General features: G+C 40.5%; 1 protein-coding gene across 14 annotated transcripts in view; it reads right to left on the bottom strand.

Annotated features, from left to right (window-relative positions):
- RCBTB2 (RCC1 and BTB domain containing protein 2) overlaps nucleotides 1-23,558 on the bottom strand; it is a 76,504-nt gene that overhangs the window by 12,443 nt on the left and 40,503 nt on the right. For 10 of the 14 annotated variants that reach the window (XR_007131388.1, XM_047755797.1, XM_047755795.1 and 7 more), the window contains 8 exons: nucleotides 12,590-12,745; nucleotides 12,205-12,355; nucleotides 9,154-9,320; nucleotides 8,230-8,388; nucleotides 7,988-8,095; nucleotides 6,404-6,546; nucleotides 2,503-2,568; nucleotides 824-1,014 (listed from right to left, as the gene is read on the bottom strand). Coding sequence is in view for 13 of the 14 variants with exons in the window: in XM_047755797.1 (XP_047611753.1) it covers nucleotides 824-1,014; nucleotides 2,503-2,568; nucleotides 6,404-6,546; nucleotides 7,988-8,095; nucleotides 8,230-8,388; nucleotides 9,154-9,320; nucleotides 12,205-12,355; nucleotides 12,590-12,745 (1,141 nt within the window). In the remaining variant the exon portion in view is untranslated. Of the gene's footprint in view, nucleotides 1-823; nucleotides 1,015-2,502; nucleotides 2,569-6,403; nucleotides 6,547-7,987; nucleotides 8,096-8,229; nucleotides 8,389-9,153; nucleotides 9,321-12,204; nucleotides 12,356-12,589; nucleotides 12,746-18,994; nucleotides 19,039-23,558 lie in introns of all 14 variants that reach the window. The other 4 variants (XM_047755806.1, XM_047755805.1, XM_047755804.1 and 1 more) reach the window with 3 other exon arrangements.

Here is a 23,558-nt window from a genome sequence, read left to right as displayed (position 1 = left end):
CATCAATGTTTTCTAATGAAAAGGCAGGCTGGAGCACAGCACTGCTCTGCTGACACTCATGACAACGTCGGTTCCCCAAAATAACTGACCCACTGAGCAATGAGCTTTTTTCCTAAATAGGGATGCTCCCCACTGCCATCATTAAGGATAAGAACCTCATATACATCTGCTTGTAAATCTGACAAAATAATGTCTCAAACCACCTCACTAAATAAAATAGAAGACATGGTTTCCTGACCACGTCAAAAAGCAATCAAGAAGTTCCCACTGTGGCTCAGCGGTAATGAACCCAACAAGTGTCCATGGGGTTGAGGGTTCAATCCCTGGCCTTGCTCAATGGCTTAAGGATCCACTGTTGCCATGAGCTGTGGTGCAGGTCTCAGATGCAGCTCGGATCCCATGTTGCTGTGGCTGTGGTGCAGGCTGGCAGCTACAGCTCTGATTCGACCCCTAGCCTGGGAACCTCCATGTGCTGAGGGTGTGGCCCTACAAAGCAGAAAATAAATAAATAATTAAGCAATCAAAAAAACTTAGTAATTTAGTGTAGGGTGTGGCCCTACAAAGCAGAAAATAAATAATTAAGCAATCAAAAGAACTTAGTAATTTAGAAAATAATTGAGCAATCAAAAGAACTTGTAATTTAGTGTGAGATGGTGATTTCTGAAACTCTTAAGAAAAATGAAATCAATCAAATTCACTCCCTTTCACAAGTGTCCATTAGAGAGAAATGAGTTATCTGATACTACAATTAACAAAGTCCTTGATATCAAAATAAAAACACCAGCTTTCAAGCCGTCACCCAAATGGACAGCGACCAGCTCACCCACAGACAGGAGGCGCCACGTGACGGCAGGGGTGGCAAAGCAGGCGAACACGTCGTCGGTGGAGGAGAAGTGGGTGAGGTGGGGCAAGGTCACCGACTGGCCCCGGCACTGGCCCCACATGTACACGTGGCCTCCCTGGGTCTTGGCAGCTGACGTGTGGGCAGAGTGGCAGGCTGCAATCTCTATGATTCTAAGTTCACAAACACACACCAAGGAAACATGGTAAACAGAAGACACAACTTGATTTTTCCTTCCCTTAGGTTTAACTGATTAAAAACAAAACCAAGACTTAGGCAAAAATGCCTAAGCTTCTACATCTTCAGGCACTGAGCAGTTACTGACATTTAAGCTGTGCTTTGATGGCACGGATACCTCATGAAGGTCTGCTTGTTGCTACTTCCAGCCAGTAGGACTATACGAATACCAACTCTCTTGTTCTGAAGCTCAAGCACAACCCAAAAGTGTAGAGACCAAAGGAAAGTTGTTTTAATTTTTTTTCTTAAAACATTATTTACTAGAGCAGATCAAAGAGATGTGGGCCATCCTGACCCAGGGTCAATCAATATTTTCATCAAAATGCCACCAATTTTAGGGTTAAATGGAACATGCTGTGGGTCACCCCAACTCACACTGCAAACAGTAAATGCAGTAGTTCTGACTCACTGGACTGTATCATGTGGAACCCAAGAGAGCAGTTTTCTGGGATCAACCATATGTTAGACCCTAGTTCCATAAGCCCATGATTGACAGCAGGTAGTTCTCAAAATACTTCCCAGTGGAAAACACTGTTTCGTTGATTCGAAAACAATGATTTTCTCTAAGAATAAGCCACTATTCAAATTGATAGAAGTTAGTCAACTTTTTTGCCCCAAGTAAGGCGACCATCTTGATTTTGCCTCGGGCAATGGTAACAGCATCCTTGGGGACTTAGGCTCAGAACTGCAGGGTCATCTTTGAGTTCTCCTCCCTCCTGACTTAACACTCTCTTCTGAATGTCCAGTTGACAAATGATAGAAGTTCTTTGTTTGTAAAGTCTCCCATTCTCCAAGCCCTCGTCAGGCACACCCCATACCTGGACCAATTTAGCTCTTCTGTCTCCCTGCCTTATACTTTGTCTCCCAACCTAAATCACACAATGCTGGCAGGTTAATGATTCTCTTAAAACACCATTCTCATCACTACTTTCAAAGCTTCGGTGACTTCCCACGAGATAAAATCCAGACACATGACCTTAAGGCTTTCCATAATTTGGCTTCCGTCTATGTCCAGCTTTCTTTCAAGTCACCTTTGCCCGCACACCCTAAGTTCCAACGAACAGATGCACTCGCAGCTCCTCAATGTCATGCACAAGGTCCTTGGTCAGGAACGTTCCTGTGTACTTTGGGAGGCCACTTACAATGACAGAGAGCCTCTCTTTTCTCTGATAATGTTCTATGAAAAACGTAAATGACTGGAACACGGTTGTGCCCTTCTGTGCTAAACTACCCAACATCAGAAAACCCAGGTAACTTCCTGCCTACATGTGCTTCTGAAATGTCTACTATCAGCCCCCAGGAGAGGGGAGCAGCCTTTGTCTCTCCTGAGAGGAAGTGGGAACACTGCTTCCACAGCAACGGGGTTAGGGGGCAGAAAAGCTCGGAGGGCTGGCCCTCCCTGAGCAAGGCCGTGAGGCATTTACCTGGAGCACCCAGCGCCACGCGGGCAGGCAGGGGCGGGGCTCGGGCTTGGCTGACCGCAGCAGCTGCTACAGGAATGAACGAGAGCGGAGAGAGTTTAGAAGGAACCTTCAGGTCTCAGCTTGGGACCCGAGCTTCTGCCAAGGCGCCCTGCCTCTGCCTAAGGTCATTTGTCCTTAAATCTGATTCATAACAAGAAGTGAATCTGGAAGCTCAGACTTTCCGGTAATACATGCAATAAACCACGACTATAAACTGAGCTGACCTTTACTGTCAGGATATCTGGTATATTTCACACTTTTTGTAGCCATTCTTAATGGGAAAAAAATTACTGTATGCTCATAATAAGTAAGTTTGGTGTCACCTTAATGGAATGATCCACAACGGCATAGCTTAATGGCTGAGAAGTACTAGAAATGAAACAGCAGAGAGTGAGAAAGAATGCAAAACAGAAAACAATGCAGAGAGAAAAAAGGTAATTTGTGAGGGAGAAGAATAATGGAGAAGAAATGGGATCATAAAAAGATCCAGAGCAGTGATTCCCAATGCTGGTTCTATAAGAGGCCAATACATCATCAAGTACAAATTCACAAAAGTACAAGGCAAAGTGAATTTTAAATCAATTTAACTTATACATGTTTTTAGGCAACTATAGGAATACAGACACAAGTGCTGGTGAGTTGAAATACTAAAAATTCAGAAAAATTGGGAATCAGTGGGGTAGAGAGTCATTTTAATTATTAACATTACTTCCGTATGAACATAAATAGCTGGTAAGCATTAGTATTCATCATAAATAGACCTCTGTGAAAAAATACTTTAATCAGGTTTTCCTTGGGTTGCTGTCTGAACAAAAATTCAACGTAGACAGATTTTCTGTGAACAGGTAACCAAGGCCTGACCTATCCCACCCCAAATTCGATCCAGTTCTTTCTCATTAGCCAAGCTTCCCCAGAATGGGCCCCAAGAGTCAGGAGTTCCTGAGAGATAAGTCATAACATATCTGCTAAGTTTCAGTCACTGAAAAGGGCGTGTAGGTACAGAACAAGTTCCAACAGACTTTAGGTCTCGCTCACAACATTTGTGCGATGGAGAGACTGTAAGCTCAAATCACCAAATGAAATTCAGGTATAGGAAGCTGAAAAAAGCAGCAACATCTCATTCAAAACATTCATCCTTGATATTTATGGCCCAAAATCATGTTTATGTGGACAAGTTCAAGTGTACAAGTATTTAGCTATTTCTCTCTTTTTTTTTTTTACATATATAATTAAAACAAAAATTTTTTCCCCTTTTTTTGGCCATACATGTTGCATATATATAGAAGTTCCTGGACCAGGGACTGAATCTGATCCACAGCTGTGACCTACACCATAGCTGCAGCAACACCGGATCCTTAGCCCACTGTGCCACAGCAGGAACTCCTCCCCAGTTTTTTAACTTAGCAAGTTTTTTAAAAAGACAGAAAGCAACGGCTAACTCTCAAGTGCCAGGTATCTTGATACTCACATAATTTCCGTGCCCTGCTTTCCTGCTCTCTCCCTCCACACTGCCCTACAGTCCCTTCATCCCAGCGTGACTAGAGTAGAAGACCTGGTGTTTACTCCGGGTCTTTCAGGGCCCCAGTGCAAAGTGGAGGGGGTGAGTCGCTGGTGGGCAGATGGCAGTGTTTTCTGTGTGTCCACAGAAAAGTGAGTTCAAATTTATGTTAAGTGGGGCAGCATCAGAATAAATGGTAAAGTGCCATTCAGATAGCTTGTTTTTATTTCTATGTTACCGTTGTTTGATCTTTTAATACTTCTTTGCTGTTTTGTCTAAATACATTTAGTATTTAGTCCCTACTGACTGGCTTTGGTAAGGACATTTTTTGTGATTATTCAAAGCCTCAAGACTGTCTCTTCTCTTTTCACTGACTGGCTCTGAACTACCTTCCAACAAAGGGAAATGACACAGCTGCTTGCAGCTCCTGTGTGCCTGCCACCTCGTGACCTTCGTTATCTTTGCTCCTCTCCAGTTATTAAGGAGCCCAGGGTCTTACTGCAAGATTTGGGGGGGGGGGGGGAGTTTGGTTTTTTTAAGAGTATAGTTGATTTACAGTGTTGTGTCAATTTCTGCAGTACAGCATAGTGACCCAGTCATACATACATATATATATACACAGACACACACATTCTAAAAAAGTTTTTTAACCAATTTAACACAGGTTAAACAAAAGTAGCCAGGCTCTGGAGTTCCCATCGTGGCTCAGCAGAAAGGAATCTGACTAGTAACCATGAGGTTGCAGGTTCAATCCCTGGCCTCACTCAGTGGGTTAAGGATCTAGCATTGCAGTGAGCTGTGGTATAGGTCTCAGACATGGCTTGGATCTGGTGTGGCTGTGGCGTAGGCTGGCAGCTGTAGCTCCGATTCAACCCCCAGCCTGGGAGGAACTTTCATATGCCTCGGGTGCGTCCCCCACAAAAAAAAAAAAAAAAAAAGGAGCCAGGCTCAAAATACTCAAATGAAAATCAAGGGGGCTAAAATAACTGGTGAGTTCTTCATTTTCTTTCTTTTTCTTTCTTTTTTTTTTTGGTTAAAACAGTGTAACTATATAAATATGTCCTCATAATTTGTTGCATCTTATTGATCCTTCAATATAGGCATTACACCATTCTGGGTGATATGATAAACAAGACATTATAGACCTTACATCGTACCACGGGGAGAAATGGTTACTAATAATATAATTGTAGAACTGTATTATTTAATTGCACCGTTGCATTATTTAATTTATAATTATCATAAATTCTTTTATGGAGAGGAAAACAGAATCAGATTAAGAAGAGTTCTTCATTTTCATTGTTAAATATTCAACAGAAGCATGTAAAAGAACTGCATACAAAGGCAAAAATAAACCCATATATTTAAAAATCAGATTAACAAAAATATGTAAAATGAAAATAGCAATATTAATTTCTACAACGATTTCAACTTTGATTTAGTAGTAAAGATAATGAAATGTTTTTTATTCCATGCTACTGTGTCCAAAATTGAAGGGCGAAAAAGGCAGTGATATGGCTACATTTGAGAAATTCAAGAAGAGTTCCCATTGCGGCGCGGTGGAAACGAACCCAACTAGTATCCATGAGGTTGCGGGTTCAATCCCTGGCCTTGCTGCTCAGTGGGTCAAGGATCCGGCATTGCTGTGAGCTATGCAGCTCAGATCTGGCATTGCTGTGGCTGTGGCGTAGACTGACAGGTGTAGCTCTGATTTGACCCCTAGCCCAGAAACTTCTGTATGAGGCAAGTACGGCTGCGCCCCCCCCCCCACCACCAAAAAAAAACCATGAGTAATTCAAGAGACCTTCAAAAATAGCAGAATAACCTGGGGAAAATTCTGGACATGCTAATCATTTAACACAACCTTATAAAAAAGTGCACGAAACTAAGTTTTAATTTTCTAACCATTTTACTCTTTCTTAGTGATAACTTAAAATAATGAAACAATCCTAAACTTTTCAACTGACAAATTTTGTAAGTAGCCCAGTGAATGGCTTTATACCCTCATTTGAGGTACTTTCATTTTCCTAAACCATGGAAAATAGACCTCAAATGTTATCAACTTCCTCTTAACAATGTAAAATAGAAAACAACAAAAATGGGTCATTTTTGAGTGAGAAGAATAACACAGAAGAGTTGTGGAAGGTATAGATGGAATACAGGTATGGTACGGGAAAACAGAACAATTAACACACACTTAACCTCCCTGACAATTCAAAAGCCCGTTTTAGAAAGGAAGAAAGGAATGGTCTTGTTCACGAATATTCTAACACTAGCAGCAAACTGCCCGTATTTCTACATCATGTCTAAGTTTTGTTTCATCATTGAAGAACACTGAACTTATTTTGAAAATGCATGTATTACCTGTCCTTTTCCACAATGACAGGAGTAGGATAGGACTGGTTACTTTTATTGCCAGTGCCCAACTGGCCGTAAGAATTGGCACCCCAAGCGTACACTTGACCTTCGTCTGTTAATACTAATGTGTGTGCGTAGCCACAGGCAACCTGGAAAGAGAAAAACCAAATCCATTCAGGCCTGCCAAAAGAAGGAAACATGCCTTCACAAGATAAGAATCAAAAATGAAAAAAAAAGAAAAAAGGGAAGAGGCAGTCTGCCTAGAGAAGCAGGCCTTAAGTTAACCACTATCCCTCCAGAACTCGCTTAGGCCTCATGTGTGGTGAAAACTGCAGTGAGATCAACATGAGTCCAGTTTATCTGGCTCGACTCTGGTGTTCATTATGCTCACAGAGATCAAAGGGTGAGAAGTGAATAAGAAATAGGCACTTTTTTTGTTGGCTGCCCTGCAGCACATGGAGTTCCTGGGCCAGGGATCCAAGCCGCAACCGTGACCTAAATAAGCCACAGCTGCAGCAACGCCAGATCTTCAACCCACTGTGCAGGGCAGGGGATCGAGCATGAGTCCCAACACTCCCAAGATACCGCCAATCCACAATAGGAACTCCACAAACGGATGCTTTTTAAAAAATTTTTCTTTTTTAACTATGAAAGTAAAAACACGTTCAGTGTGAAAAAATATAGAAGGTAAAATTATGGAAGTCACCTCAAGATCAGGATTTTTTTTTCTCTTTATATATAGATATAGGGATATGCACTGATAGCTTTTTTTTTTTGGCTTTTCTACGGCCGCACCCGTGGCATATAGAGGTTCCCAAGCGAGGGGTCTAATCTGAGCTGTAGCCACCAGCCTCCTCCAAAGTCACAGCAATGCGGGATCTGAGCCGCGTCTGCAACCTACACCACAGCTCATGGCAATGCCAGATCCTTAACCCACTGAGCTAGGCTGGGATCGAACCTACAACCTCATGGTTTCTAGTCAGATTCGTTAACCACTGAGCCACGATGGGAACTCCTGACAGCTTTTTTAAAAACAATCACATTGTATAAGCAGTTCTGCATCTTTCTTTTTACTTAGCATCATATATGGCATTACTTCCCCACCATTCTTTGTAAGCATCATTTCTGCTAATACAGATTTAATCTAATTTATTGAATCATTAACTTAACTGTGACTGGATAATAGCTATTATTTACATGATCAATTTTTATTCCTTTTTTCTTCTATAGCTTCACTACTTTTGTAAGTTACTTTCTCTTCTGGTTCCTTAGAATAAATGTCCTAGGAGCAGAATTACAGATCAAAGGAGATAAACACTCTTAAGGCTCTTGATACAAACTGCCAAAGTCTCCTTGGCAAAGAAAACAATTTACATTCCAACAGCTATGAGTGAGAGTGCCCTGGAAATATAAATATTCTGATAAACACCTACAACTAAATTCAGGGAAAGAGGGCTTTAACCTTTATTCCAGTCAAGACTTCCAAGCAGCTAACCTTTTCATTTTGCTAAGAAAACTGTGTTTTTAGTACACTGGTGTCTTTGTCACTGTGGACTTCAAAATAGGCAAATAAATCAAGAGAGGACATACCCGCTGGACACGGATGCCTTGCAAAGCTGCTATTCTACAAGGGGTTGGCTGGTTGCCACCACTGCCAAGTCCCAGCTGCCCGTTTCCATTGTAACCCCAGACATAGACCTGGGAGACAAAGAGACTCAGTCCCCGGCAAAGACAAAAGCAATCAAGGTCTCTGTTATGAGAACATGCCATGTCAGTATGGCACTGATAAGGCAGACGGGTGTTTTAAACAACAAATGAAATAACTTCCTCACCTCCCCAGTGTCCACCACTGCCATTGAGCACATCTGCCCACAGGCTATATTCACAACTGTTTTATTCTGTAAGCAGCCAGTGACTCTTCGAGGGATTGGCTGATTAGCTGTTGATCCAGATCCCACCTGCCCAGAGTTATTATAACCCCAGGCAAATACCTGTTGGAAAAAAAAAAAAGAGATCAATAAATAAAACACACTAATGAACACTACAAAGTGTCTCAATTGGCATTTATGGTGCCTCGTTTTGGCCTCAAAGTACTTGATACCCATAAATTCTCATAACACAAGCAGAGAAATTTTCATAGAATTCATTCTTACAAAATGGACTACTTTATAAAATTAGGTTATTGGCATTATCTAAATAAACACCAATGATTATTATCAAACATCATAATACTTTTTCTTTTTTGGCTGCCCCATGGCATATAGCTCCTGGGCCAGGAGTCAGATAGATTCAAGCTGCAGTTGTGATCCATGCTGCAGCTGTGGTAACACCAGATCCTTTAACGTACTGTGCTGGGCCAGGGATCGAACCTGAGTCCTGGCACTCCAGAGAAGCCACAGTGGGAACTCCCCAAATATCATTATTCTTATAAAAAATATCTGCTTTGCCTCAGGAATAATCTCCAGCATTTTGGATTTTTCTTTTTGCAAATAAGCCCCTTGAGTATAGTAATAGAGAAGAAATAAAACATCTTTTTAATTTTTACAGTTATAGAAATCCTTACTGCATATAGGCACGCTTCATAATATAAACACCATTTGACTATGAACTGCTAACAAGACCGAATTTGAGGGAGGTGGTTATTTTAATCACATGATCATATTTCCAAGACTGCTACAGGAATCTATATAAACTTATTAAAATTATAACCTTGCTGAAATCTTATGAACAATGGGATTTGTGCTGACTCTTCTCACCTCTCCATCAGATGTTAGCACCAATGAATGATAAGATCCACAGGCAACTTCAACGACTTGTTTGTTTGACAAATTAGTAGAGATATGACAGGGAACTAAACCATGATTAGTCGTCCCATTACCCAGCTGACTGTAAGCATTATGACCCCAGGTAAAGACTTCTCCTTCTAAAAATAAGAAGAAACAACCAACTTTCAAAACAGCTATCCATTATTATACATATTACACATTTCCACAAATGAAAACTAAAAAATTCACACGCAAAGGCTAATCAACTTCCCTATTCCACAAAACTCATTTTATAAAAGAATACATTTGGAAAGTTAAACTACGTTCCACCTCAGAGCAACAAGATGAAATTTAAATGGATATAATTATAATACTGGGAAGATAGGTTTTTAATAAACACAAGAGAAAAGGCTGCTAAGAGTATTAGGAAAAAACACTTGATTTAAAGTCAAAATATTGTAAGGTCATTTAACATCTCTGAATCTTAATTTCCCTATCCATAAAATGATCAAGTTAATTTTTAAAATCTTTATTATTTATTGTGCATTACAATATACATTCAGAAAAAAATTTTTAAAATATATATGCAGTTTTATAAATAATAACAAAGTACACATCCATGTATTTCCACTCAGGTCAAGTAATATAATTTTATGATCACCCCAAAAGCCCTCCATATATATGTCCTGAAGAAAAGAATTTAGTCTTTCCTGGTTTTGAACTCTAAATAAATGGAATATAGTACATACTCCCTTCATCTGTATGTTCTCCCATACTGTCTCTTTGTGCTACATTCCAGCTCATTTCTTCTGATCTTCCAGTTTATTTTCTCTTTCACTATGTACAAACAGCTGCAAAAATTGTCTAATGAGTCTTTCATTTTGATAATTATACTGTTTGTTTCTTTCAAATCTTCTATGAGCTCTAGAGATATTTTCAAGCTCATTTTTTAATTTATTCAGACATAATAAACACAGCCATCTTACAGCTTGTATCTGATAATTCTATATTATTTATTAGTCAGTTGTTGCTGTCTTTTTTGCTGATTCTCACTCAGGGTGCCTTGTTTCCTTAGGTACCTGGTTATCTTTGACTATGTGCTGCTAATCGCCATTGAAAATTATTTTTCATCTTAAAAAGAATGGGTGTGTGTACATGTTTAACCGAATCGCTTTGTTGTACAGCAGAAATTACCCCAACATTGTAAATCAACTATATTGCACTAAAACTTTTAAAAAATGAAAAAAAAAAAGAAAAATTATCTTTCAGTGGCATTGCATTCCCTCAGGCATAGGATGAAGGTGCTTTCCTCTAGAAAAGATGTGCATCAACTTCTCTCAGGTCCTTAAGGCACTTAAAGTTACCCCCAGGATAAGTCCAAGGCAAGAGATTTCTTGGACCAACCAATCTAATGTGAACTGGAATACAAATCCATGGTTACAACCCCTCAGGGAGAGGTTTTCTTTCTTTTTTTCTCCCTGCTTTGCTTAGAGCCAAGGAATTCTTCTGTTGAATCCCTTAGAGATGAAAGAACTGACCCATCCTTGCCCTAGAGTACAGTCCTTTGTGGTCCTAAAGTGTGAAGTCTGTGAATCATGACCCCTTCACCTCCTGAGTGCCTCAAACCACAACTCTGTTTAAGTGAACAGGCAAATGACTTTAAGACAAAATTAGCTTCAAGGTCCCCTCTGCCTTCTTAGGTTGTATTCTCTCTTCACTGTGCTCTGGTAATTCCTTTCTGCCTTATCAGTGTTTGGATGCTTTTATCAAAGTTTTGAAAAATATTTTATCTAGAATTTTCCTTTGTTTTCAGCGCAGAAGTGGTCTGAATAATCCAGTTTGCTGCTACGGACAACCAAAAATTCCTAAACTTACTTTTGAAATGTGATACAAATATACGAGACTATTTGTAAAATTCATTTTCGATTTAAAGAATACTAATAAAATGAATACCCAGCTTAAGGAAAACTCTAAGGTATGTTTTACATTTTATTTATTTATTTATTTATTTTTTTAGGGTCATACTAGTGGCACATGGAGGTTCCCAGGCTAGGGGTCGAATCAGAGCTATAGCTGCCAGCCTACACCACAGCCGCAGTGGATTCAAGCCATGTCTATGACCTACACCACAGCCCACTGCAACACCAGATCCCTAACCCACTGAGCGAGGCCAGGTATTGAACCTGCAACCTTATGGTTCCTGGTTGGAATTGTTTCTGCTGAGCCTCGACAAGAACTCCCATATGTTTTAATTATAATGTCTTAGTCTGATTTTGTAAAATAGCCATGAAAATATTTAATTTCTTTTTTTTTTTTTGGTCTTTTTTGTTGTTGTTGTTGTTGCTATTTCTTGGGCCGCTCCCGCGGCATATGGAGGTTCCCAGGCTAGAGGTTGAATCGGAGCTGTAGCCACCGGCCTACGCCAGAGCCACAGCAACGCAGGATCCGAGCCGCGTCTGCAACCTACACCACAGCTCACAGCAACGCCGGATCGTTAACCCACTGAGCAAGGGCAGGGACACAACCCGCAACCTCATGGTTCCTAGTCGGATTCATTAACCACTGCGCCACGACGGGAACTCCTAATTTCTTATACTACTGATACCAATTAGAGCCATCAGTCACTATTTAATGTCAGAATTACAAAAGAGTAAAAACTGGAAGCGATCTTGGAATTCAGCTTTAATCTTTCTGTTCATAGATGAGAAATCTCAAGTTCAAAAAATCCAGAGTGAGTTCAGCCTTCTAGTGCAAAATAATTACACTTATCAAGTACACACAAAAAGGGGTTTACTGGGCTTATAGCATTGTCATTCGTACATCCAACGTGCCAGTAATTGGTAGATTCCATCTGCTACATTATCTTACTTTGGTATTCAGATATGCTCCTATTTCATAGTGTCCAAAGCATAGTTAAGTTCAGAGGGCAGAGCCAGAAAGCTTTGCCCAATCAAAAAGTATGTTCTTGATGTCAGGGATCCTATTCTTGTTTCTCAACAAATAAATCAATGGCTAAAACTCTACAATGGTTTCCTGGGTTACCTGTGGTTGCAAGGACAACATGCGGGCCACTCCCATAGCTGAGGCAGGCGATTTTTTTGCCACTTAAAGAATCCAGTCTCCGAGGTTCAATGGTGCTCTGGACATCACCCAATCCCAAACAGCCACAGCAGTTTGTGCCAAGCACAAAAATCTGTGAGAAAAACCACTGTTAGTTCAAGCCGTTCTATTTCTGACAAACCTGTAATTATACTCAAACACGTATACTCCCTCTAAAGAAAAGCTGCCTCAGTATTTAATAAGTAAGAATCTACTTTCCATGCATTTTAACTTCCTTAATGCCTTAGTTCCTTAGTTCCCCAAGAACTTCAGTGTTACAAATCCACTACTAAAAACACAAGGGGCCACATTTTTTCTTCCACATTACCTCATCATTTACTGTGGTGTATAAAACTTCATTGCCAGCACTGCCGAAGACACAGGCCTGACGAACTAACTGCAGTTCTTCCTCAGAACAAAGGGAGAAAATTGGCCACTTTCCCACATCTAACATTTTCAAAGACGACGGAGTAGCCCGTACTGGCTGCAAAGAAAAAAAAATTACGTGTCTATAAAGACATTAATTTAAAAAATATATTTTCTTTGCCCCTCTCACATCTATAAAAGAGCACTGGTTTGAGGAGAACAAAACCAGTGTAGTTTTGAGAGGCATCTCCCAGCTATGGGAAGCGCCTGTCCAAGCCCGACAGAAGTGCTTCAGCACTGCTCTCGCCACAACCAAGAGCCAGAGGCACTGATGGAATCAGATCGCACCTATTCATTTTCCTCAAGGACACAGGCATCACGCAAGGGTGAACTGTGGGGAGCTCAATGCCTGGCATGCATTTTCATTGTTGGCTAAGTCTTACAAGCAGCTCTGGAAACTGGGCTGGTTGTAAAAGCAGAAAAAATTGATAGGGAAGACTGCTTTTTTATCCACTTCCTACATCTTAACAAAACAAGTCTTTGGGAAAGAACAACGCAGAAGGCGACACCAAGGAAAAAATCCTGAAGCTTCAGTTCATGGGTCAGTTCTGATCATTCAGTTTCAGCACCTGGTGGGTTCCCTCATCCCCCTGCTCAGGTTTGAGGACTGGGAGGAAGAAAAGCCCAGAAAGTGTGTGCATTCATTTGCTGTGTAGAGCTGCTATGACAAAGTATCATAAACGGAGTGGCTGAAACAACAGCACTTTTATTTTCTTACAGTTCTGGAGGCTAGACCTTCCAAGTCAAAGGATCAGTAGGTTTGGTTCCTTCTAAGGGTTGGGAAAGAAAGACCTGTTTCAGGCCTCTTCTCCGGGTTTGCAGATGGCTGAAGTCTCCCTATGTCTTAACGTCATCTTCCACCATGTGTGTCTGTCTCTAGGTCTAAATTTCCTGTTGGTAAGGACACCAGTCATGTTGGAGTATGTCGCCCCATTGAGCTCATCTTAACTGATCACATGTGCAGTGACCCACTTCCAAATAAGGTTACCTTCTAAAGTAATGGAGTGTCTTAGGCTATTAAGGCTGCTATACCAAAACGCCAGAGACTGGGTGGCTTATAAACAACAAAATTGTGTTTCTTACAGTTCTGGAGACTGGGAAGTCTAAGATCAAGATGCCAGCATGATCGTGTTCTCATGAGGACGCCCTTCCTGGTTCATAGCCAGTGTCTTCTCACTGGGCCCTCACATGGTGAAAGGCATGAGGGGTCTCTCTGGAGGCCCTTTTATAAAGCACTAAGCCATTCAGGAGCTTTCTCCTCTCATGACTTAAGCAACTCCTGAAGGCCCAACCTTCTAATACCATCACCTTTGGGAATTAGGATTTCAACATATGAATTTGGGGGAGATACAATCGAACCCATAATAGTATGCATTAAGATTATGAGCATCTGCACTCCCGTAAGAGGATTCAATGTGGACATAAGGAAGCTGTTTGCAAGGAGAGCTGTTACTATTTGCTATAATGAAGACATCTTTACTTATATATAACTTGCAAATATTTTGAAGACTACAAAAGATGCATAAATAGTCAATATGCCTATCAACTGGCATGCCAGGCCATCTGCCTCAATAATCACTATGCTCTTGCTTAATTTAATGCAGCAAAGGATTTTTCTAAGGACCTGTCTTTCCCATCAGATATTAAGTCGGTCTTACAAGAAATATATTCTAGTACAGAGCTGATCAGACTAACTACTTGTTTTCTGTAAACTGGATAGGATATTCCATGCTTTCCACTTTAGGGGTCTTTTTTTTTTTTTTTTTTTAGAAATTGGCTTACAAGATTATGGAGTCTCAGAAGTCCTCTATCTGCACTGGTAAACTGGTGCCCCTGGAAATCTGGTGGTATAATTCAAACCACGTCCAAAGGCCTGAGAACCAGTGGAGACAATGATGTAAATCCCCATCCAAGGGCAAAAGATGAAATGAGGTCCCCTACCAATCAGTAAGACAAGAAAAAAGGAATGACTCCCTCCTTCCTCTGCCTTTTGTTCCATTCAGATTCTCAACAGACTGGATGATGCCCACCCACATTGCCTAAGGCAACTCATTTACTGAGTCCACCAATTCAAGTGCTATTCTCATCTGGTAACAACCTTGGAGACATGCCCAGAGACAATGCTTAACCTGGGCACAAGAGGTCCATTCAAGCTAACACATCAAATTAACTATCATACCATTGAGGACAAACAGTGAGGAAGGCCATGTGAAGATGGAGGCAGAGAATGCAGTGACACAGCCATAGGTCCAGGAACACCAATTAATGCCAGGAGCAACCAGAAAATGGAAAGAGGCAGCTAGAGGAAACAGTCCTGAGAGCTGCTTGGTAATAGGAGAAGTCACAGGAGTTGCTGCTACCCAGCCCCCTGCTATAAGAGCAGCCCTGTGAAACATGAACTACCACCACAGCCCTCACAAACACCATTCCTAGAAGCCACCCAGATCCAGGAGAGACAGCTGCTCCCGTCATGTGCTCTAGGTACACATGAGCTGCCACCACCCCTGAGAACTCCAGCACTGGACACCAGCTACTCAATCTACACACCTGCTGTCAAGGAGACCACAAACATAGAAAGATAGACAACATAAAATGACAAAGATATAGCTTTCAGACAAAGGAACAAAATAAAAGACACAAAAACAACTAAAAGAAGAGGAGAGAGACAATCTACCTGAAAGAGAATTCAGAGTAATGATAGTAAAGATGATCTAAGGTATCAGAAAAAGAACAGAGGCATAGACTGAGAAGGAAGTTACAAGAAATGGTTAACAAAAACCTAGAAGATTTTAAAAAACAAGCAAACTGAGATGAACAGCACAATATCTGAAAAGTAAAATACAAAAAGAAGGGATCGATAGCAGAACAACGGAGGAATAAGAACAAATAAGTGATGTGGAAGACAAGAGTAACGGTAATCACTGACACAAAAAAGAATAAAGAAAAAAGAATGAAAAGATTGAGAAGAGTCTGAGAGACCTCTGGGACATTAATGGTAGCAACACCCGTATCATAGGGGTTCCAGAAGGAAAAGAGAGAGAGAAAGTGCCAGAGAAAAGTTATGAAGAGATTATAGCCAAAAACTTCCCTAATATGGGAAAGTTATGGCATAAGATGTAATTAATATCCCAAACAGGATAAACTAAAGGAGAAACACAACAAGAAACATACAAACCAAACTGACAAAAATTAAACAGAAAAAGGCACAAAGGAAAAGTAACAAATAATATACAAGGGAACCTTCATAAAGTATAACAGCTGATTTTTCAGCAGAAACTTGGCAAGATAGAAAGGAGAGGCAAGATATATTTAAGGTGATGACGGGCAAGAACTTAAAACCAAGAATACTCTACCAAGCAAAGCTCTCATTCAGATTCAATGGAGAGATCAAAAGCTTTGCAGACGAGCAAAATCTAAGAGAATTCAGCACCTCCAAACCAGCTTTACAACAACTACTAAAGGAAATCCCCTAGGCAGAAAAGGCCACAATTAGAAAGAAGAAAATTACAAATTAAAAAGCTCACTGGTAAAGGGAAACATAAAAGTAGGAACTTGCCCACTGACTAATATATCAAAACTATGAAGCATGAGAACATTGAAAATGCATTTGAAATTAAGAGATCAGCAACCAAAAACAATTCTGTACATATATAGACTGCTATATCAAAATCTAATTGCAACTGCAAACCAAAAAACTACAATAGACATACACATAAAAAAGAAAAAGCAAACCAAATAAACACTAAAGACAGTCAGCAAATCACAAGAGAAAGAAACAAAAGAGAAAGGGGGAGAGAGGGGGCCTAAAATAACAAAACAAAACAATTAAGAAATTAGCAATAAGTTCATGCATATCCATAAATACATTGAATGAAAATAGATTAAATGCTCTCCAACCAAAAGAGACTAGCTGAATGGATACAAAACCAAGACATATTATATGCTGTTTACAAGAGACCCATTTCAGACCTAAGAATACATACAGACTAAAACTGAGGAGACAGAGGTATTACATGCAAATAGAAACCAATGGAAAGCTTGATTAGCAATACTCATATAAGACAAACAGATTTTAAATAAAGGTCATAAGAGACAAAGAAGGACACAACATAACAAAGGATCAATTTATGAAAAAGATACAATAATTGTTAATATATATGCACCCAACATAGGAGCATCACAATGTATAAGGCAAACTGCTAAAAGCCATAAAAGGAGAAATTGACTATAATGCAGTAACAGTGGGGGACTTTAACATCCCACTTACATCCATGGACAGATCATCCACACAGAAAATCAGCAAGGAAACACAGGCCTTAAGTGACACCCTAGACCAAGAGACTTAACTGATATTTACAGAACATTCCATCCCAAAGCATCAGTATACCTTCTTTTCAAGTGCATATGGAACATTCTCCAGGATAGATCACATCTTAGGCCACAGATCAAGCCTTGGTAAATTTTAAAAAGTTGAAATTATTTCAAGTATTTTCGCTGACCAAAATATACAAACAATTCATGCAACTCAATGACAACAACAACAAAAAACCCAATGGAAAAATGGACAGAGGTCCTAAATAGATATTTCTCCAAATATAGATGACCAATATGCACATGAAAAGATGCTTAACATCACTAATTATTAGAGAAATGAAAATCAAAACTACAAGTCAATACCATCTCACACCAGGCAGAATGGCCATAACTAATAAGTCTACAACTAAACATGCAGGAGTAGTGGACAAAGGGAAACCACCCTATACTGCTGGTGCAGATGTAAACTGGTACAACTATTATGGAAAACACTGCAAATTCCTCAAAAAACTAAAAACGGAACTACCATATGATCCAGCACTCCCACTCCTGGGCATATATCCAGACAAAACTATAATTCAAAAAGATACATGCTTCCCTATGTTTGTTAAGCACTATTCACAATTTCCAAGACAGGGAAACAACCTAAACTTCCATCAACATGTGCATGGATTAAAGAGACGTAGTAAGTGTATACAACATAATACTACTCAGCCATGAAAAAGAACGAAATAATGCCATCTGCAGCAACATGGATGCAAATAGAGATTCTCATACGAAGTGACATAAGAAAGAGATCTATGTCATATGACAAATACCATATATCACTTATATATGGAATATAAAATATGGCACAAATGAACCTATCCACAGAACCAAAATAGACTCACAGACATATAGGACAGATGTGTTGATGCAAAGGCGGAGGGGGACAAAGTGGGATGGACTATGAGTTTAGGGTTAGTAGATACAAACTATTACATTTAGAACGGATAAGCAATGACACCCTATTGTACAATACAGGGAACTATACCCAATCTCTTGGGAAGAACATGGAGATAAAATGAGATGGGAAATAATACGAGAAAATGAATGTGCGTGTGTATGTATCTGATAGTCCTGAAAGAGGAGACAAGATCTCAGACTAGAAGGACTTCAGCTCAGCTCCTCTCACACAAGCACCAAATTCACAACTAACTGCTGAAAAACTATCAACAAAAAAATAGTGGAACCTACCAAAACAAAGACATTCTATATTCAATGACAAAGAAGAAGCCACAAGGAGACGTTAGAAAGGGTGCTTTCACAATATAATCAAATCCCTGTCAAGTGGATGGCCCACAAACTGGAAAATAATTATATCTCAGACGATCTCTCACAGAGTGAGAATTATGAACCCCACGTTAGGTTCTACAGCCTAAGAGTCTGGCAGGGGAAGAGGAACCCCAGAACATCTGGCTTTAAAGGCAAGCAGGGCTTAAATGCAGGAGCTCAAAAGACTAAGAGAAGGAGACTCCACTCTTGGAGGATGCACATAAGGTTTCACGTGCACTGGGACACAGGGCAAAGCACTGATTCCACAGAAGCCTGTGCCAGACCTACTTGCGGATCTTTAAGTCACCTGGGAAGGCAGGGTTGGCTGCAGCTCACTGTGGGGACAAGGACACTGGTGGCAGAGGCCTCAGCAAATAGTCATCAGCATGAGCAATTGTGGAGATCACCATTTTGGTACTGACACCTGGCCAACCTGAGAGCCTGCAGGCTCCATTGCTGGGACACCTCAGGCCAAACAACCAACACAGTAGGAACAAAGACCAACTCATGAGCAGACAGGCTGTCTAAAGTCATCCTGAGCCCAAAGCCACCTTTAAAGACACCCTTTGTAATGGCTGTGCCCACTAGAGGAGCAGGATCCAGTTCTACCAACAAGGGGTAGGAACTAGGTACCTCTCACCAGGAAGCCTGTACAAGCCCATACACCAAATTCACTCACCAGATGGCAGATGCCAGAAGCAAGACGTACTACAATCCTGCAGCCTGCAGAACAGAGACCATAAATACAGGAAGTTAGACAAATTCAGATGGTAGAGAAATATGTTCCATACAAAAGAACAAAATAAAGCCCTAGAAGAACAATGAAGTGAACTGGAGATAGGCATTCTCCCTGAAAAAGTATTCAGGGGAGTGACAGTAAAGATGATCCAAGATCTCAGAAAAAGAATAGAGGCATAAGCTGAGAAGATACAAGAAATGTTTAAAAAAGAACTAAAAGGCATATCTAAGAACAATACATAACTGCAATGAAAATACACTAGAAGGAATAAAAAGCAGAATAAATGAGGTAGAAGAACAAATAAGTGTGCTGGAAGCCAGTATGGTAAAAATCACTGCCACAGAACAGAATAAAGAAATAAGAATGAAAAGAGATGATGTCAGTCTAGTAGACCTTTGGGACAACATTAAACACACTAATGGCATTACACTGGTCCCAGAAAAAGATAGAAAGGGTCTATTAAAATACTTGATGAAATAATAGCCCAAAACTTCACTAACATGGGAAAGAAAACATTCATTCAAGACCAGGAAGTGCAGAGTCCTACACAGGATAAACCCAAGGAGGAACATATCAAGACACATAATAATTAAATTGACAAAAATTAAAGACAGAGAAGATATTAAAAGCAACAAGGGAAAACAACAAATCACATATAAGGCAATCCCCAAAAGGTTCTTAGCTGATTTTTCAGCAGAAACTCTGCAAGCCAGAAGGGAATACCATGATATATTTAAAATGATGAAAGGGGAGTTCCCGTCGTGGCGCAGTGGTTAACGAATCCGACTAAGAACCATGAGGTTGCGGGTTCGGTCCCTGCCCTTGCTCAGTGGGTTAACGATCCGGCATTGCCGTGAGCTGTGGTGTAGGTTGCAGACGCGGCTCGGATCCCTAGCCTGGGAACCTCCATATGCCGCGGGAGCGGCCCAAAGAAATAGCAAAAAGACAGAAAAATAAATAAATAAAAATAAAATGATGAAAGGAAAAAAACCTACAACCAAGAATATTCTATCCAGCAAGCCTCTCATTCAGACATAACAGAAAAATCAAAAGCTTTACAGACAAGCAAAGGGTAAGAATTCAGAACCAGTAAATCAGTTTTACAAAAAGTTCTAGGAGTTCCCGTCACGGTGCAGTGGTTAATGAATCTGACTAGGAACCATGACATTGCAGGTTCAATCCCTGGCCTTGCTCAGTGGGTTAAGGATCCCGTGTTGCCATGAGCTGTGGTGTAGTTGCAGATACGGCTCAGATCCCGCATTGCTGTGGCTCTGGCCTAGGCCTGCAGCTGCAGCTCCAGTTTGATCCCTAGCCTGGGAACCTTCATATGCCGTGGGAGTGGCCCTAGAAAAGGCAAAAAGACAAAAAAACAAAAACAAACACAAAAAAGTTCTAGCTGTAGGCAGAAAAGGCCATAACTAGAAACAAGAAAACTACAAATGAGAAAGCTCACCAGTAAAGGCAAACCTACAGTAAGGTAGAAAATCATCCACACACAAATAAGCTATCAAAACCAGCAATCATAAGAAGAGAAGAGTATAAATCCAAGATATTAGAACTGCATTTGAAATTAAGAGAACACCAACTTAAAAGAATCTTGTATATATGTAGACTGCTATATCAAAATCTCGTGGTAACCACAACCCAAAAATCTACAAAAATACACACTCACAAAAATAAAAAGCAATCCAAATAAGACACTACAGGCAGTGATCAAACAATAGGAGAAAAGAACAAAACAGGAAGGAAGAAAAAAGGACCTAAAATAACAAATCCAAAACAATTAAGAAAATGGCAATAAGAACACACGTATCAATAATTAAATGTAAATATGTTAAGTGCTCCAACAAAAAGACACAGACTGGCTGAATGGATACAAAAACAAGACCATTATAGGCCATCTACAAGAGACCCATTTCAGATCTATGGACAAATACAGACTGAAAGTGAGGGGATGTAAAAGGGTATTGCATGAAAATGGAAATCCAAAAAGAAAGCTAGAATAGCAATACTCATATTAGACAAAATAAATTTTATTTTATTTTTGTCTTTTTTTGCTATTTCTTTGGGCTGCTCCCGCAGCATATGGAGGTTCCCAGGCTAGGGGTTGAATCGGAACTGTAGCCACTGGCCTACGCCAGAGCCACAGCAATGCGGGATCTGAGCCGCATCTGCAACCTACACCACAGCTCATGGCAACGCCGGATCGTTAACCTACTGAGCAAGGGCAGGGACCAAACCCGCAACCTCATGGTTCCTAGTCGGATTCGTTAACCACTGCACCACGACGGGAACTCCGAAAATAAATTTTAAAATAAAGACTATTCCAAGAGACAAAGAAGGACACTACATAATGATCAAGGTATCAATCCAAGAAGATGATATAAAAATTGTAAATATATATGCACCCAACATAGGAGCACCATAGTATGTAATGCAAATGCTAGCAATTATAAAAGGAGAAATGACAGTAACAAAATATTAGTGAGGACTTTAACACCCCACTTACATTAATGGACAGTTCAGACAGAAAATCAACAAGGAAATACAGGCCTTAAATGATACATTAGACCAGAAGGACTTAACAACTGATATTTACATAATAGAACTCTCCATCTCAGAGCAGCAGGATACACATTCCTATCAAGTGCACATGGAACATTTTCCACAATAGATCACACACTGGGCCACAAAGCAAGTATCAATAAATTTAAGAAATCTGAAATAATACTAAGCATCTTTTCTGACCACAGTGCTATGAGATTAGTAATTAACTACAAGAATAAAACTGTAAAAAAAAGAAAGAAAAAAAAACCGACAAACACATGAAAGCTAAACAATATGTTACGAACAACCAATAGATCACTCAAGAAATCAAAGAGGGAATCGAAAAATAATGAGAGGCAAAGGAAAATGAAAACATAACAATCCAAAACTAGGGATGCAGCAAAAGCAGTTCTGAGAGGAAGTTTATAGAAATATAATATTACCTCAGGAAACAAGAAAAATCTCAAACATCATACCTTCACAATTAAGCAACTAGAGAAAGAACAAACAAAACTCAGTCATTAGAAGGAAAGAAATCATAAAGATTAGAGCAGAAGTAAATGAAATAGAGGCAAAGAAAACATTTAAAAAGTCCAATGAAACTAAAAGTTGGTCCTTGAAAAGAGAAATAAAATTAAACCTTCAGCCAGAATCATCAAGGAAAAAAGGGAGGGAGACAATCAAGATGGTAGAGTAGTAGCATGTACAGCTCACCTCCCCCAACAAATGTCAAAAATACATCTAACATGTGGAAGGATTCACAAAGAAACTTTGCTGAATGCTGCTAAACGGCCTCAGGATTCTGATAGAGCAGGAAAATCTTCACAAAACTGGGTAGGACAAAAAAAAAAAAAAGATGAGCAAAGAATTGTGTGAGGACCTGCACCCCTGGGAGAGAGCCATGAAAGAAGAAAAGTTCCTGCACCCTGGGAAGTCTCCTCACTGGTGCAGAGATCAGCCAGAACAGACAGAGAACATCAGAGCCTCAGAGGAGAGCAGAACTGCTGGTTTACAGTATGCAAAGTAGAGACAGACTTGCACAGATGATCAGAACCACCACCCTACACTCTACAGCCTGATATGCAAGTCCACTGGTGAGCGTGCAGGAAGGGGACTGAAGCTCAGGCCTTGGAGATCAGACCCAGGGAGATGACTGGAGTTGCCAGTACAGAAACAGCCTGAACAGACAGAGACCACACCTGAGGGTGTAAACAGAAATAGCCTGGGTGGCCTTAAAAACCAAGAGCCACTGTCTGGGATGCACAACGGGAAGAGTGGGGCCCACAATTACAGCCTTGTTCCTTGCACATGCTCTCAGGCAGCAGAAAACCACCTACTCGAGCTCCAGGAGTAACTGTGAGCTGCAGCTGCCCCCCTGTCCTAGGTACCAGGAGTGGTAAGCCACTGGCCCCATCTTCTGGGTTCCAGGAGCAGTCATGAGCAATCAGCTGTGAGCTGCCACCCCGGCATATCAGTTTTCAGGAGCAGTAATGACCCACCTATATTCCAATCCCATACTCTGGGGGTGCAAGTCAGCCACCACCACCACCAAAAATCCCATGACCAGGCACCAGCCAATGCATCTGCACAGCCACTATCAAGAGGATAATGGCAAGCACACCATGAGGAAAGGGGCATCAGACATCCATGTGAAAAACAGCCCTCACACCAAAAATATTAAAGCCACAGAAGCAACAGAGGGATGCTCCAACATATGAATAGCCCTCCAAGACCACAGTACATAACTGTTTCTCCTATACCTAAAGAATAAGAGACATATAAGTATAACAAAGAAGCAGAGGAACCACTTCCAGTCAAAAGACCAAGAAAATATCCCTGAAAGAACAGTGATACAGACCTATTCAGTCTAAAACATGCTGATTCCAAAAAGTAGGTAATAAAAGCACCATACGAACTAGGAAAGGCTATCGACAGAAATGCAGGCAATAGAAATGAA

This window comes from Phacochoerus africanus, chromosome 13, assembly GCF_016906955.1.
Source record: "Phacochoerus africanus isolate WHEZ1 chromosome 13, ROS_Pafr_v1, whole genome shotgun sequence".
Lineage (NCBI taxonomy): Eukaryota > Metazoa > Chordata > Mammalia > Artiodactyla > Suidae > Phacochoerus > Phacochoerus africanus.
The sequence above is the reverse complement of the archived record's forward strand: the minus strand, read 5'-3'. Positions and strand labels throughout refer to the sequence as shown.